The sequence below is a fragment of the Cyrtonyx montezumae genome, unplaced genomic scaffold (genome assembly GCF_038088225.1).
Source record: "Cyrtonyx montezumae isolate F1298 unplaced genomic scaffold, pur_monq_1.0 scaffold_8, whole genome shotgun sequence".
Lineage (NCBI taxonomy): Eukaryota > Metazoa > Chordata > Aves > Galliformes > Odontophoridae > Cyrtonyx > Cyrtonyx montezumae.
The window spans coordinates 38,599,078-38,616,610 of NW_027072089.1; the positions used below are offsets into that span (position 1 = coordinate 38,599,078).

The 17,533-nt window shown below is 37.6% G+C and overlaps 1 protein-coding gene across 1 annotated transcript; it reads right to left on the reverse strand.

Annotated features, from left to right (window-relative positions):
- Nucleotides 1-290: 290 nt before the first annotated feature.
- PPDPFL (pancreatic progenitor cell differentiation and proliferation factor like) lies at nucleotides 291-3,135 on the reverse strand. The gene is made up of 4 exons (XM_065753306.1): nucleotides 3,028-3,135; nucleotides 2,077-2,166; nucleotides 1,889-1,988; nucleotides 291-1,482 (listed from the first exon to the last, which is right to left on the reverse strand). The coding sequence occupies exons 1-4, from the start codon at nucleotides 3,080-3,082 to the stop codon at nucleotides 1,470-1,472; spliced, it is 258 nt and encodes an 85-aa protein (XP_065609378.1). The 5' UTR covers nucleotides 3,083-3,135; the 3' UTR covers nucleotides 291-1,469.
- Between the last annotated feature and the right edge of the window lie 14,398 nt (nucleotides 3,136-17,533).

Below are 17,533 nucleotides of genomic sequence, written 5' to 3' on the forward strand. Positions count from 1 at the left end.
AAGCCAAATCAAATATCAATTAAATTTTTATTAATTCAAATTAAAAAAAAAATCACAAAAATAATTCATTCTGTTCACTCAGGGAAAGGACAATGACAAAACTGCACAATGGTGATAGAGGAAAAACATATAACAAGGCAATTTGAGGATTCCTGAAACCATGTTTTCATCATTGTGTTCTTCACTGTTGTCACATGGCAAACATTTATTGCCTACACCAACAAAAGCAGTCACTTGATACACTGTAGAATTCTAAGCATTACCATGACAACCACTAATCTATAATTAAAAAAAAAAAATTACACTTACATAGATAATATTTGCTATTGTTGCTTCATCCTGTAATGGATAAAGGCCAGGTAGATTTAGTGATGGTACATCAAAAAAATTGCGCAGATAAATACACAGAAGTTATGTAATTCTGCCAAATATGTTATTTTCTATGACCTTCAATGTATTTTGGCCATCCTGGTAGAACAATCATCTGCTACTTTGCAATGATGAAGACCAAATGAAAACATACTACAGTATCTTTCAATAGCATGTATCCTGACAAAGACAGACTTTATTATTAACATTAATGTGTTCACCTTGAGTTGAACACTTGCCCAGCTCTTACATCCTACAACTAAGCTGATGGACAGCAATGAATCCTGATAGGACTAGTAACTTGAGCACAAGCAGGTCTTCAAAATGCAGCAAAGAAGGTGACAGTAATATGAAAGTAAAACAGAGCTGTAAGTATCAACACTGATTAATATTACTCTTCTGCTTGGTAGATGTCAGTGTCCATTAGGATTACCAGTCTCTGCTATTCTGTCCTCAAGTATGAATGTGCATAGATGTAAATGAAAAGTGTATCTATGTATTTGTGGTTGGAGTCTACACACCCAGACAGAACAGAGCAAATGGATTACTCTTTCTCCGTGTAACTGGGCTTTCTGAAAGCAAAGCTATTAGCAAGCATCATTATGAACTCTGATGCCTATAACTGACACAGAACAGCTGATAGAAAATGTATACAGTACAATCCAGAGTAGAACTGTTCTGTTTGTGCTATGTTTACAGCAGTGAATGTCTACAGAGCTGATATCTTAAAAGGTAAAACTTCAGATAAGTACCACCTATTGCAAAGTCATTCCATACACATACTTTTAAACCTATGCTATCTTATTGTTATTTTTTTCCCTTAAATATTCAAATAAGTCATCAGGATATTTAATCCAGGTAACTTTCGTTAGAGCCATCTAAAATTATAGCAACTCCATAATGAAGAAGGCAAGCCATGAACATGTCGTTATACAATAGTTTTTAAGCTACTGACATCTTTTAAAAGTACACATTTCCTCCCTCTTAAAGGTTTTGTTTTCTCCTTGCAGCTGAACCCAGACACTCAGAAGATCCCAAGCCTCTTGGAAAAATAAGTCCATGCGTAGTATCTCAGACAGCAATCCAGCTTGCTTTCACATTCAGCTATTGGTACTGCAGAAATACAAATTCAGAAAGGTTAGGCATAAGATTATTATATTTTTTGCAGAGGTATTTATCTGCAGAAGTTTTGGTTTCACCCATATTAACATTTTAATATAAAGTTAAGTGGAAATGCATAAATGGGAGAACAAGTGCAGTGGGTAGAGGATTAAATAACTATCACTACAAATGACAGTAATAGTCACTATCATATGATATACTATATCAGTTCAGTTTTTAAAATATAAACATGGGCAGCTTCTAAGGCCATACACATGCAGAATATTTATTTAATTCACCACAGTAGCATTGTGCCCTCATACAGTTTTAGCCAGTTATGACTTGTTAAATAGCACTTTTACCTAAGGAAAAAATTGAACAAGTCAGTTAACCCCATCACTGCAAAACCAGGACTCACCTGCTTGCTGACAGTGTTTTTCTGCCAACAGTTGGAGGAGATGGTTCACAATGGAAAAAGCTTTTTATCCACCAGCATTTATCGAGTAATTCAGGTAACCCTGCAAAAAGAGAAACAGTCCTCACCATTAGACACTCACAGAATAACAAACAGGAGAATTCCAGAAGACTGAAAGCAGGGAGCAGTACCATGAAATGCTTTGTCCTGCTCTGCAACGCTCACTGGATCAGAACAGCAGGAGGAGCTAGAAGAAACGCTGGATTCCGAGTTCTGTCTTGCTGTTTACAGAAAAGAAGGACATATTTAATGAAAAAGATGGATACACTTCCATGCCAATAATTTCTCAGACTTGCTGCTATATCAGAGGAAGCGATCTAAAAGATAAGATAAGCTTAGCAACAAGTAGTTAGTTACAAAGTGACTTAAATATTTTATGCGCCATTTTAGCATGGTTGTTTAGATGAAAACTTCCACATAAATTGACTTCTCATCACTTGAAAGCGCATCGAGATATGCTCCTACAGTTTTCACTGAAATCAGTAATGTACCTTATGATGATTACACACACACTGTACAGTAATCAACTGCAAGTAAAAATAAATAAATAAATAAATAAATAAATAAACAGCTCTAAACTTCTGTAGTTTCCATTGTGATACAACTAAGAGTGCTATACTTGCACGACTGGATAGCATCCTGTCCAAGGGATCTTAACCAGACCAGGTGCACTCTCAAAGTGTTTCATGTATTAAGAAACAAAAACTTGTGCTGATTACATATTCTGCCTAAGCCTGTAAAGGCACTATCAAGAACATCTAGAAGCCAGGATTTGCTGGGCTAATACTTTGTCAATGTCACGGTTTTATAATAAAAAGATTGATACTGTGTATTCTTAATGAACTATTTTACAGACAAAAAGAGTACACGAATAACCAGAAGCAAATATTCATTAAAACTTCGGTTCCTTTATAGAACAAATATATCCTCAAGCAAATAATAATAAAATAAAAATAATAACTAAAAATACATACACAGCAAAACCTCACTCTTGCCACCAGCTCATTCACCTGAAACTCTCTAACTTTTTCATGCTGAAACAAACTCGGAGGCTGGGGGGCAGCCGGGCCCCGAGCACTTACTGCGGTAGTACTGGTTCTTGGCCAGGAGGCAGCCGGCGGAGGGTACGGAGGCCATAGCAGCGGGTACAAAGCTTCTCTCGGAGTATAAGATGCGCGCAAAGTACCGCGTACTCCTGAACGACTACTGCCCGGGTCCCGAACCGCCCCTATATGCGTCGCGGGCGACCCGCCCCGGGGCAGTGGGATGGGACAGGACGGGACAGGGCAGGACGGGACGGGAGGGGTCATCCCGCCCCATTGCTACACCCCCCCCCCATCCCCCCCATCCCCCTTGTCGGGCCCCCGCCCGCGTCCTCGCTGTACCAGCGGCAGCCCCGCAGCACGGAGTGGCGATGCGAGTGGAGCACAGCACAGCCTGCTGCTCTACCTCCAGTTTTCTGCAGTGTGTAAAAAAGTAGTCTGTTTTTTCTTCCCGTAAATAAATGCACAACTCTTTTATTTTGTCAACCCTATCTCATGGCAAAATCTGTCCTACGTTGTGCTACCTCACCTGATATTTAAGGACAGCGTTCTGAGCTACCTTGATCTGTCTGTGGATGTTCCTGTTCACTGCAGGGAAGCTGGACTAGATGACCTTTAAGGATCCCTTCCAACTCTAAGGAAGGATTCTTGATTCTGCTCTCTTTGAATTTCTCCTGCTCCACAAGGAGGTATTGCATCATTTTTATTTTTGTGTGTGACAGGAGTTGTGGGTAAGGACACAGCCCTGGGCAGTGTGTGATCCTGTGTTACTTTGACTCATTTGACTGCCCGAGTGCTGTATCTTATCTCAGATGATAAGGACATAGTTCACAGCAGCTCCTCACCTGTTAGTAAGCGCAATAAACACGCTGCTGAGAGGCTGCCTGTAGGATCAGACTCAAACAGCAGGCATGCCAGGTGACCGTTACGGCACTGTATGCTTTCCTGGGCCTTTCCATCTACCTCCTGTCAGAATCCAGGCTTTCCTGAGCAAAGCCTGAAGGATTATGTTTGTCAAACTGCAAGATTGAAGCAGAAAATGGTTTGCAGCTGGGCTGCTAACAAGCAGATGTGTGAATTTCCTCTTAGGTTTATCTTGATATGTGAAAAATCTCCAAAAGGGTAGAACATTTTACAGGTGCTTTGATACACCATTCAAAGCATATGTCCCTACTTGTTGCTGGAGCTCCTTTTTACTGGATATCTGAAAGTAGATAACTCACATTATTCTAAGAGTCACCTCTTTTCCTGTCAGATTATGAATTCCCACTTTGAGATTTGTTTTATTTGTGGGCAATAAACTTCTGTACCACCTCATCACCAACAATCACCAGCTCTGTGAAATTTTGGTTTGCTTCATGGCTGCATATGTATTATTTCACTATAACATTTAGCATACACAGTCATTTAATAGTTTTCCTTTGGAGCTTTGCTTCATGTATTGCACTGGAATATAAAGTATCTCTTGATGAGAAACTTTCCCGTTTCTCCTACTGTGCCTGGTGTTGTACCCTATCTATTATGCTCACTTTAAGTAATGCTCTGAATACACAAATAGTGGATTTCTCCAGGATTTTTTCTCCCGCAGTTATTTTTACAGAGTGCTTCCAAAGTAGTAGTGCATCTATTTTCACAGTACTACTACAAAGCCAAGACGTGCTACAGGGGCTGCTCCAAAATAGCGTCTCCTATTTATTATGTTTACCCACTATGTCAGAAGCAGATGTTGGTGGTGTGGCAGTAGAGGCTGAACCCTCTCACCAATATTCCATTTCATTTTGTTGCCATGTGGCAGATGGCAGCAGAGGGGCAGTCTGACAGAATGACATCTGATATGGAAGCGCATGCGAATCAAATGTGCCACTGAATTCCTTCATATGGAAAAAATTGCAACCACTGATGTTCACTGATGCTTGATGAACATTTATGGAGACCAACCAGTGGATGTGAGTACAGTGAGGCGGTGGGTGGTGTACTTCAACAGTGGAGACAGTAACATGAAAGAAAGCCAAGTTCTAGACAGCCATGCATGGCTATTACACCATGAAATGAAGAGTATCTCCTTCAGGTCGTCCACACAAATCAGCTAATGGTAGTGACTGTGTTGAAAATGAGTGTTCTGTAGCTGAGAATTTTCTCTGTCAATCAACATTATTATGCTTTTGTATCTGTTTCAATTTCCATGGAAATAACTAGGAGGCATTACTTTCAGAGCAACCTACATATTTTCTTAAGTTTACAAGTGGGAATTCTGAGAGTCAAAGGAGTGAAGAGAGGAGAAACCACAAAGATTCAGTGTCTCATTTGTGAGAAGCCCAGGACTTGATTTTCTATAACAATTTAGTTCTATGCCACACTTCATTTACCCGCTTACAGCTCTCATTGACTTCCGATCCAGATTTAAGTACTCAGTACATCGATAAATCTGATTCTCACCAGACCAAAAAAATTGGTTAGGGGCCACCTATGATAAATTTATTGTAAGCAACACACATAGCATCAATTACAAACTCAGGGGCAAGGTTATAATTTAGCTTTCGGGACAGCAGTCAGTTGCTTTAAACAATGACCTGTTTTCTGCATTCACTACTGACTTTTCAAATTCTGTTCTGAACGTTGTAGAAGTCCTATTGAATGCCCTTTTAGATCTCTCTAGCTTCACATGTTTCAGTTCATATCCATGTTTCATGCCTAAAGAGGCAGAGACTCTGTGAAACAAAAGATATGTAATCACAAGCTATCTAAAAACAGATTTGTAGGAGTATTTCCGTCTTTTGACTAATACTGTGACCTTAAAAACTGTTCCTTTAATGTTTGTGTGTGCACAATTATAAAATACACCAAACGCTGAATTATATATTATCCTATGAATCATGGATACTTTTGAAATGTCTAACTTGAATCTAAAAATTAAATTAATATGACGCATTAAAGGAACAAATCTCCCACCTAATCCCACACATTACCTGGTATGACCTGTTTTTAGACATCTCAGCCACAACAACAAAAACTAAAGAACAGTCTATTTTGAGCTTCACCTTGAAGCTGACCTGTAAATTATTTGCTAGAAAAGGTTTATCTAATAACCATAGCTACTCTTTCAGTTCTTGGAATACATGAGCACAAAGCCAATCTTTTTCAGGAACTTGTTTTTGGTGTTTTATTTTATTCAATTCTGTGGCCACCTTTTAAAATTTTCCTTGCTACTTAACCTTGTGGAAGAGTAGTGTAATATCTGAGATCGTACAGTGTTACTTCAAAGCTATGTCCCTTGAGTGATTGTACAGATATTGACTTTAATGTTCAGAGAGATGTGAACTACTTCAGTGAATGTGTCCTTCCACACAAATATAAAGATTTTTTTTTTGTTAAGTGAAGTAGAGTATTCCCTTCTCCCCTGCTTCTGAAAGAGCAGATTTTGCAGATCTTAACTGTACAGTCTAGTTGCCTGCCCACAACTAGCATTTCAATCAAATTTGTACTGAAATTTTAAATCACTTTTATTTTGAGGGAATTGGATTTTAATTTGATGGTATGAGAATCCATGAGAAGAATGGATTTCTCTGGGAAGGACTCTGTAATACATGTGTTAACATTTTCAGATCACATTTTTCACAAATGTTTCAATAACTAGTTATTCACTGTCTCAATTTGTTTTTCATGCTACTATTGACAGATATTTAAAGGAGTCTATATAGGGAGAGCTGCATTAAAGAAATGAAGTAGCTCTACTATGTAAATAACCTTTGCTGTGCTAAAATTAATTATCAAATCTATTGGATTTGTTAGTTGTTTCCAAAGACCAGAGCCACCATTTACCTTTTCCTTCATTTACTTTACTCTTCAGATATTTCTGCAGGCCAGAATGGACATGTGGCCTATCCAAAACATGATAGTTTGAGGAACTGATAAAGAATTAAATATCAGTCTGTGAGGTAACAAGGGAACAATTTTTTTTATCATATGTAACCTATAAAAGAGATACAGAACAGAAGGAACTGCAAAAGCAGAAACTGAAATAGGTGACACCATGGCAAATCATCAGCTCTCTAATAACAGTTCAGTCATGAAGAAATTGCTCAGTGGAAGTTCAGTCACTTTTAAAAAAAAATTATTTTTAATCCTTAATTTTCTAATTATTACCATTAATATTAAGGAAAAAATACTTCATCAGAGGAAAATTAGTTACTTGTGTGATATTCATTCTCTTAGTGATAATTATTGAAGCTCTTGTCTTCTGTTCTTTTGTTGTTGTTGTTTCTTTTTTTGTTTGTTTGTTTCTGAGAAGAAACCACAGTGGCCTCCTTGTAAGTTAAGGCATCAGTTCATCAGCTGAGATGATACTGAAAATAAAGGGTAAATACTAAAGGTTAGACTCCATGCAGCAAACCTTTGACTTATGCATGTTGGCTGAAATGTCAACAAAAGTAGGAAAGGCATGTCTTTTGACCTGTAAATGAAATTGCCAAAATACTTTATCCTAGGTTGATATAAAAGTAATGACTCCTATTTATTTTATTTGCTAGAATATAATTGAATGAAGTTGAATCATAGGTAAGTTAATATACCCCATCAATATATCTCTGCAGATTTTAGTATCTGTCTATTTTGGATCAAAATTGTATTTATTTTATCTAATTTTTCTGATTGCTATAAACAGTACTGAACAACTACATTAACTAAGTTCACTTTAATTATTATGGATTCTTATCTTCTTTGATAGATAGCAGTGCAACTTGAAATTTATCATTCACAGAAAATACAGTAAAATACTGTTAGGAAGCACTTTTCATTAATTTAAAATATTGGAAAATGCAATCAGAACTATAAAAATTCTGGAATTCACTGCATCTCAGTTCTTATAAATTCAAATATACATTTGATCTGCACATCAAATTTATGCTGAAGACTGCTCCCCAAAGGATTGGAGTCTTCTGAACTTACAGTTGTGTCTGTATAGACAAGATATATTTGATAAATTTCTGATCTTGCTCTCAAGTCCCGTTCCATTGGCTGCCTCCAAAGCATGGAGTATACACAGGCTCTCCTCTGATTCACTTCTATACTTACTATCTTTTTGTCCTTGCATGTAGCACCGTCTCAGTTTCACCACATTGGACATAACCTGACACCTTGACTGCAAAGATGTCTTAGAAGGTGTTTACAACTTATAATTGACCATAGCATAGAGACACGATTCCTCAGCACTGAGGTATGATACTTTTGGCATCCCCATTTCTTGGCTAGTTGCTTTGTCACCAAGTCAAATTCTCAGAATAGAGGAGTATGAGGTGCAAAAGGAAAAAAAAGAAGAAAAAAAAAAAACAAAAAAAAACCAATGAGCTCGTGAAAAAAGAAGCACATATTCACAGTTTTGCAGCTGGAGAATTTCCAATTCATCTAGCAACAGAGCTGACCCAGAGCATCAAAGAACTTTTTCATGTTTAGGAAGCCAAAAATAGTATACATGTATGTTTAGGTTAGAACAAACTGTCAGGACAGGCTATATCATGAGATTCCTACATAGTGAGACAGCTATGCCCTATTGCCAGATGATTGTGGCCTTTTAGATCTTGGTGGCTGTCACGCTCCAATATAAAGGAGGGAGACAAGGTTCTTTGATTATTTGTATACCCAGCATGAGATTAAGACACAACAGGTCACATGTTAGCCCAATCAGTTTATTACAAATACTAGTTGCTTAGAGATATGGGGAAGGGAAGGTGAGTGATAGAAAAGAGATAAAAAGAAAGGAGTCTTGGCAGAAAGCAAAAGAGATATAATCACCCCCGTGGATCCAGCGAGGATCATAGTAGGTCCGTTGATCTCAGGAACTTGTCTGGTCACCGTGGGGGATGGGAGATCGCAGCAAGCAGACCAAGGGGTTCTTCCAAAGAGGTTTCCCCCTCAGGGAATTCTCCGCCAAAGGGTTTTTTCTCTTCAGGAGTTCTCCGTCGAAGATTTTTTTCTTTGTGAGTTCTTCTCCGAAAGTTTTTCTCTGAAAGTTCCTCTCCAGGAATTCATCTCTAAAATCCTTGGTTCAGTGAAGGCCTTTTATCCCCCATTTCTCAGGTTTTTTTCTTTTCTCTTTGTGTGACATGTCTGGCCCAACAGATAAGCCAGCAGAAGATGTTGCCTTCATTGCCATGCAGGAGCATTGTTGTCTTTTTGTGGTGGTCATCTTCTCCAAGCCATGCTCCACCCCCCCGCCCACCCCCACCCCAGAAAAGACTATTTGCCCCTATTTCTGCTCATCTTTACAACCACAAGCAGAGACACTGAGTCACCATAACACCCATCTAGATAATCAGCAGTTATCAGTCAGAGTCTTATCACCAGAAAAGGCCTTACAAAGCAAGCTTTGAGACAAAAGAAAGGAAATCACTTTCTGTCCTTCACAGTGGCAAGTTTCATTTCCCCTGCTCTGTCTCCAGAACACAGAATCACAGAATCGTAGGTATTGGAGGGGTCCTCTGGAGATCATCTAACCCAACCTTTGCTAAAGTAGGTTTCCTAAGGTAGGTTACACACGAATGCATCCAGATAGTTAAGGAAACCACAGCCTCTCCAGGAAGACTGTTCCAGTGCTCTGTCACCCTCAAAGCAAATAAGTTGTGGTTTTTTTTCTCATGCTCACAAAGAATGTCATTCTGAGTCCAGTGAGAGTGGTTTAGAATGCTGGAGAAATGTCTCCCATTTAGGTCACATAAGAATAACCTTCAGCCCAGCCCATGCAATGGTCCTGCCAGTGTTGAAATTGTTCACACATCAGCTTCTGGGAAGCTTTAAATCATACACTGCTACAGGAATTCATTCTGCCAGATCAAGTGGTTACTTACACCCAAAAACAAGAAAAGGAGCTTAAACTTTATGTGAATGACAAATGTCCTGTGGTTTAGTGAAAGCCATGTTATCAGGAGGACCTAGAAGCCTCATTCAGACATCTAATTTTTCTACCACAATGCTCTTCTCCATACCATTTTTATCTTCTCTAACAGGTAAGAGGTGGAATTCCCTGCTTATCACATTTTAAAGATTTCTGAGAAGGAAAGCAAATGATGCAACACAGTGGCAAAGAGGGAGCCTGCCTACCAGGACAGTGCGATGGAGCATGATCTTGCCCTGCTTACTTCAAGTTTCATCAGGCCTTTAGAGCACATCAGAAGTCAATTTGTATATATGGCACTGATACACCACATCAGGCCTAGTGCAATTTCAAATTGTGCATGATGTGCTCTGAAAAAAAGCACTGGACATACTGTCCATAACCAGTAACTCCAACAATACAGCTGTTCACTATATTCTCACATTTCTGTTCCCATCTCCACAGTTACTGCTAGTGAGAGGACTTTCACACAGGCTCCTGCAAAACTACCTCTGCAATCTCAGTGTCAACTCTTCTAGCACAGCAAAAGCTGGTACACGGTCCAATTCAGACAAGCAGTGATGTTTTGCCTGAAATACCCAGAATATCAGCATTAAAAATGTAGAAAATAGTTGTCAATGGTTTATGCTGACATTGCCAATTCCTACTTGTGTGACTCCCTAAGAGCAAATAACTGAAAAGAGCCAAACTAGGAGCTTATTTGGGAGCCTTTTCATTCTAGGCTTAGTCCTACTGGAAGCCATTGCTATGACTGTAGACATGACCTACAGACACTGTACTTCAAGGTGCCTCCATGAAAAATGGAGACAAACTGTGTACTTTTCAAAGTAAGAAATACCCAGCATTCCAGCAGAATGCCAACTAGCAGTGCATCTCAATAGTAATGAAGAAACAGTTGACAGCATTTACTGGAGCTGAGGAAAGAAGATAATAGTCTTCCTCAAATCCCCTTTCTTATGCATCCATATGTTTATGTCTGAGAAATCCTTTTGATATGGTTTGTGTGTTATTTGCTTATTCATATTGTGTTTGGCTATATACTGTATATCTTATCTGCATGCTGCTTTTTCCTATCTTGTTTTGCTTGGATTTGGTCTTTGACCTAGTTTTCCCTTCTCCTGTTTAAATAAATGTTTGAACTGTTGAAGGCATGTTGATCTCTCTTGTTTTTAAGGTTAATTTTGGGACTCCAAAGTCTTTATCTCCTTGCATGACCAGCTGCTGCAAGACAGCACAGACAGCTCCTGGGGAGTTCAGGGTCAAAATCTAGATACAGCATGAAGAGCAGAGAGGAACTCCAAAAGGATAAGAAAAACCTTCAGAAAAGAAGAAAACATGGTGTCAAGTTGATATTGTGTTTGTGAACCTGAAATCTTGCTTAGGCAGTATAGACTATATAACATTGCAAAGAGGCGTCCTTTTCATGCATGCCTGGCCCCAAGATCTCAAGGCCTTTGGTTAGTCAGGAAGGAGAATGATTCTCTTTCTGTTCAAGGCAGAAAAATGTTTTGGCTTCATCTTGATGAAATGTACTAGAGGGAGAAGAAGCAATTTACCCATTGTCATGGTTTTCTGGTTTTTCTTGTGTTGTTGATATTCCACATCATGACATCATGTGGTGTATTGGAAGTTAAAGAGTTAATGCTCCAGCTCTGTGGATCATCGATGGTTCCAGGTATACCTGTCTCAGAAGAGAAGAAGAACTACCTTCCCCAGAGGACTGTGCGATGCTTTGTATTTAAAAAAATTAAAAACCATAACATTACGTGTTTCCGCCCAGAGGGAAAGATAAAAACTGTCTGTGGTCACAGGACCATCCCTCTTCCCTTCGGGTCCGAGCTCGGCAGTGGGTGTTTGTTGCAGCCGTCCGCCTTCAGCATTAGCGTAAGGCCTTCAGTTTATCAAACACTCTCTCTTGCTCATTTTATTTGATTCATTAGCCTCAATTCCAATTACATTGCATTATATTGTGTTATTTTGCTTTCTGATATCTTATTTAGTAAATTAGCTTTCCTGCTCAGATCGTTGCCGCTGTTTTGTTCCTGGGCCCATCTCCCTTCTCCTTTTTTCCTTTCCCCCTTCCCCTTCCCCTGGGGTGTGTGCCCATGGGTCCCCTGCCTCAATTGTCACGGTACCGGGTCAAACTGTCCCGCAAACCATTGACACCCATCAATCTTGGTTTACCTAATACTTTCATCATGTTTGTCTACTGAAACTGAATCATACCAAATGACATGATAATGTTTAATGCCATTTAATCATATATGAAGTTTAATGCCATTTAATCAAATATGAAGTAGAATCAACAAAATAGATGTTAGACTGACGTGCTACTAGTGGAAAGTACCTGGGAGGCTAATACTACAGATCTTTCTTCTTCGAACTATTGAACTCTGTTTAATAGTAATAATAATAATTTAATGCTGAAGACTGCATACAGCTTCTTGACTCAAAACATCTGTCTCCTTGACTGTCACTAGATTCTTAGTTCAAAATATTTTCAACCTTGAAAATATTTCTTCCGTTTTCCCCTGGCAAATGAGAACTTAGGTCTGCATGGAGGCCTGTTATTTCAGAAACACAAATGTACTTGTATTAGAATATTACTTATCAGGTTTTCTTAGGTTTTCTTAGTTTTTCTTATCCAGTATGGAAAACCCAATTTTAGACAAGAGTCTACAAAATACAATCGGTAACGTAGGCATAGTATAACACAGCTAATTTACATTTTCCTTTTTGCCCTCATTTGATCAGTGTTTTTTGTACTCCTTATTATAACATCTTATACAAAGTGTTGTGGTTAGCCACTAGTTTACCAGTAAAATGAGCAATAGGCATTTTGTCATTTATCTTCATACTATTGAACTACAGCATTTGTTAAACGATTTTTACAAGGATCAGAATCCTTGTAGATGAGCCTGATCCAACCAAAAGGGCAGTGCTCATTTCCCTCACTCTGCTAAAGTGGAAAATTTCCTTCCACTTTGCTTGTGATGTATTTAAATTAACTGCAATTTACTGGAGTGAGTTCAAATTCAACAGATCTGTTATAAATTTGGAAATGGAAAGCATTTCACACTCTGTGTGAAAATTGACGTTTGGCAGAAAACTGGAATTGGCAGAAAACTGAAATTGGCTGCAACTGAAAAGGTACAGCAAATTCTTATGCATGAGATCACAGATTAGGATTAACACCAGTTTGTTCTTTCTATCCTTCCTCCTATTTCCCATCTTCTCATATTTGTGAAAATCTCTTCCCTTTGAAAATTTTGTTGCCAAAACCACTAAAATCGTAGAAGACCACTGAAACCACTAATGTCCAATAGCTACCAAACATAGAACATTTCAAGCATTCTAATGGATTGGAGAAACAAGGTGAAACTGTTCTGATAAGAGGAAAAACAATTATCTGATTGTTAAATGCTTGGAAATGTCCTGGAGGATATAACATAGGACATATGCCTACCTGGAGGCAATATTTGGAGGATCGAAATGTAATAACTGGCTCAAAGTATTAGACCTAGCAAAAACAGTGAAATTGGTAGTGAAGGTCATCCAAATTCGCATTCAGAGTTCAGAGATAGTCAAACCAACCCAATGTATGGAATCCAGTTTTTTGAAAGCCTCTAAATCTCAGACTGTTCTTTCTACAAAGAAAGTGAATTACAAGCTCATGACTGAGAAGTCTCGCAATGTCATAGGTGCCTTCTTTGGAGACTCTAAGCCAGAACATGAAAAGATAAGTATTGAATAAACAAACATCTGAGTTAAAATCTGAAGCTTATTAACTTGTGCAGGCAAATGACACAAAGAGGAACAAGATTACTGTTAAACCTATTTCGGTTTCCTGGCACCACTCAATTTTAAATTACTTGAAATAGAATGATTCTTCAAAGGAGACAAAGGAAATGACTGGAGGAAACTTGAAAAATTGAATGAATTGACAAGCTGAACATCCCCTCAAATTGTGATAGGCAGCAGCATGGCCCAGTGACAAAGAAAATAAGAATTTGTGAATTAATCTATTCCTTCATATAGGGAGGATAAGAAAGAAGAGAAGAAGAAAGAAAAGAACTGACTACCACGCCAGAGAACTAAACCAGAAGACTTTCAAAGTGATTACTAACTTTTCTATAATCACTTGCTAAAATGATTTCCAGCTCTAGACTGAAACAATATAGACCATTGTCGGATCATCCGCACCTGTAGAGTGAAATTTCAGTTGGGCAAATTTGCCTTTTTTTTAATGGTCATTTGGAGGGATCAAAACTAAACTCTAACATAGTTTCACTAAAATTTCATTAGCTGAGTGTATCTATAGAATTTCTGAAGAGATTCTCCCCAGATCTGCAATGTTACATCATAATTTTAAACTAAAAGGAGAAAGCTGTAATTAAATATTTTGTGTGAAAAGTACGATTATAAAAAAAAATATATTGTCCAAAAAAAAGAAAATTCAAACCCAAAATGACAAAAGGTGGACTAAGACTGTCCTTTTTCATATTTTGAGTTAGAGCGATTTTACTTTCTTACTCTGCTTACAGTGTTGCAAACTGGAGATACGTCACCCCTTCTGTACCTAAAGAAAGGTATTGAAAGAAACTACTTGATAATTTGTTCTATTACAACAGCCACTGTGATAAGTGAACTTTATACATGGAAACCTAGATATTTTTGAGGAAAAGAAAATGATCTTTTCTGCATGTAAGAAGTGTTGAAACAGTTCTACCAGTTTATATAAACCTGAACATTAAACCAAAAGAAAAAAAAAACAAACTTGAAAATTAAACCAAATTAATAAGAAAAAGCTCACTGAATAAACAGTTTAAGAATAACTAATCACTCAGTATTATAAGATAACTTATCACTCAGTATATAAGCAAAATTGTACATAATTTCAAAATTGTTCTTTCTTTTTCAGTTTCAGTTTCTTTTTGTGTACCAACCATGTACAGTAGTGTTTCTATAATGGAACTAGGATATTCACCAAACACCATGTTTTCTGAAATCTGTCCCATGTTTGGGAAACTATCATTTCAGAATTTCAGAAAATAAAACTTTCTTAATTTTTTTTTAACTTTAAAGAAATCTATACAACACTATGAGGTTTTCCTTCACATTGTTTTCTATAAAACCTAGCACAGATTTTCATGGACAAAAATGTACAGTGGTGCAAAACTGTGTAATCTATAAACCTATGCAATGCAAAGCAATTGTATATTGAATGATTACTTGTTGCTATATACTTATTTGGAAATGGAAATTTATTTTTCAAACACTTGCTTTCTTTGCTACAAATCCAATTAAATGCTTAAAGATCTCATTGCCATCCACAAGTAGAGTTTTCTACTCTGTGCTTTTAGAAGCAAAGCTTGATGCATTACAAAAGATGTGATCAAACTCTCAATTATCTGATAAATTCTACTATCATCAGTAAATAAAAAGTGTAAAGCTGAAAGAAAATTAAGTCTTCACGTGTCTGTCTTTACTAAAAAACTTTACTTGTTTTTTGCTTCTCTTTACATAACCAGTAAATATGCTCTAAATGCTAGTGTGACCAAAGAAAGTTGGAAGGAAAATATCTTTTTGTATATCTGTCTTAGCACAGATTCTGGGAACAGAGAATATGAATTGAGAGAGTCTAGAAATATCTAGAGCTGGGTTATGCAACCCTGTGATTTTCACCTCTGCTTGGTTCATCTCACTTCTCTTTAGACTTTCCAGCAGCTCAGCTCTTCCAGATCAGCCTGGAGAGAAGAGCTTATAATCGGATACAAGGGTTCATATTCACTCCTTCACCTTGGAGAAAATGAACTGCTGTCAGCAATTGAAGGTGGTTATCAATTCCCTGGGTAAAGTACAGTATTGCAGCCACTAATCACAGGTTGTCCTTACTTGTTAATGCAACAGCTGCTGCCAACCTGAGAGGGTGAACTGCTGCCACATGATATTTGACCAACCCACTTGAAACCCTTTCAGGTCTGTCAGAAAGATACTGAGCCACAGTTTCAAGAGGTAATTTTTAAAAAGAGCAGCTTTTCATTATACCTTTATTTTTCTTATAAGCCACCTTTGGGGACACGTATCCCTGCATGTCAGAAAGTGAGTGTAGCAGAGAGGTAAAAGTTAAGTGAGCTTTCAAATTGAAGTTTTGATCAGCACTAGCTTCAGCACTCTATAATTCACAAGCTTGATACTGTTGGCCTTTAAAAGGGCCAGTCCCTGGACAGGAATCAAGAGGAGTGTTTCTAAATAATTCTGAGGATTTGGTTACAAGTTCAATTCAGTTTATCAATATACCCTTATCTGTATAGACTCATTTGGGAGGCCTAAGTATATATTTCTTTTAAAAAATTCTTGAAAAAATATCTTAAAAAACAAACAAACAAAAAAACAACTATTTTTCTTTTAACTCTTGATAATGGTAGCTATATAATAAAGTGCTGATTTCTGATTAGCTTAATAAAGTATTCCCAAGTAATGGCAGTTCAAATTCAATTGTTAAAATCTTTGTGCAGGTTCTGAATGTCCAGTTTATAATATGCAGAATTTCTTGCAAATGTACACAATAGGGTTGTGCCTTTATCACAACAGCACATCAAGCAGGGTTGACAAGTCAGAGATAAATTAAAAGCCAGCAAGTAAGAGTGAATTCTACATTCAGACACTTGGCTTCATGCAGATAATTACTGTGATTTTGTCTATATATCATAGATAGTTTTAGATTTTCTGCTTCATCTGAAAGTGGAGTACTTATGATAGAGACATAAAATATCATCTGAACCAAACAGTATTTCTGAATATGAAAGCAGTGATTCAGATACAGTTAATTTACATCATTCATTTTAATCATAATCCAGTCCAAAAATTATACGCCTTTTTATTAAACTATTATGACTCATTTGATTTGCCAGAAGCACAAAAAATGAACAAAAATAGGATCAGAAAATCTTACTGCAGAATTTTGCTTTTTTTTTTTTTTACAAAGTATGATTGCAAAATGTTGTTCTAATAATTGCTTTATCAAAGTGCTAGTCATTTCATGGTTTTGAAATTGACAGGAACTTTGATAGTTATGAAACAAATAGTCTTTGTTAAAGTACTTCTTCTTTTCCCTTATTTAACTGATTAAGGGCTTCTCTCTGGTGCTGTTAAATCTCCAACATTTATACTCTGTCAAACATTTCATAGTTAAGGAAACTTTGAAATTATGAACTTGTGGTGTAATTCAGTCCTGCCACACCTCAGTGTAGGCAGAAGGATGCCTACAAACACTCGAGCTCAAAACCAGAAGACAGCACAGTTGTTGCCTTGCAAGGACCAGCAGGGTGCCACCAGCAGCACTTCGGAAGCACAGTAGGGTCTGTGCAGCAGCAGTGTTCTCCCAGAGAATTTTTCTCCTTGTGGCATCCCTCATGTACTAAATGGTGTCCATGTACTAAATGGAGTCTGGCTCACTTTCCTCTATGCACTAGCAGCTGTCTCAGCTTGGAAAGAAGCCTCCCTTGGCTGCTTATGGCTCCAAATTCCACCTCCTGCAAATTCACAGCATCTTGCCAGAGGATCATTAGAATAATTTTTGTCACTTTTGGGCCTTTTGGAGGAAAATGACATAATCTTAACACTTACCTAAAATTTTCATGTTTTTCACAGATTTCA

Coding starts and splice junctions, on each gene's coding strand:
- PPDPFL (XM_065753306.1), bottom strand. CDS start 3,082: ATGGCCTCCGTACCCTCCGCCGGCTGCCTCCTGGCCAAGAACCAGTAC. Junction 2,167..3,027: donor CAAGAACCAGTACTACCGCA/GTAAGTGCTCGG, acceptor TTCTGTAAACAG/CAAGACAGAACTCGGAATCC. Junction 1,989..2,076: donor GCAGGACAAAGCATTTCATG/GTACTGCTCCCT, acceptor CTCTTTTTGCAG/GGTTACCTGAATTACTCGAT.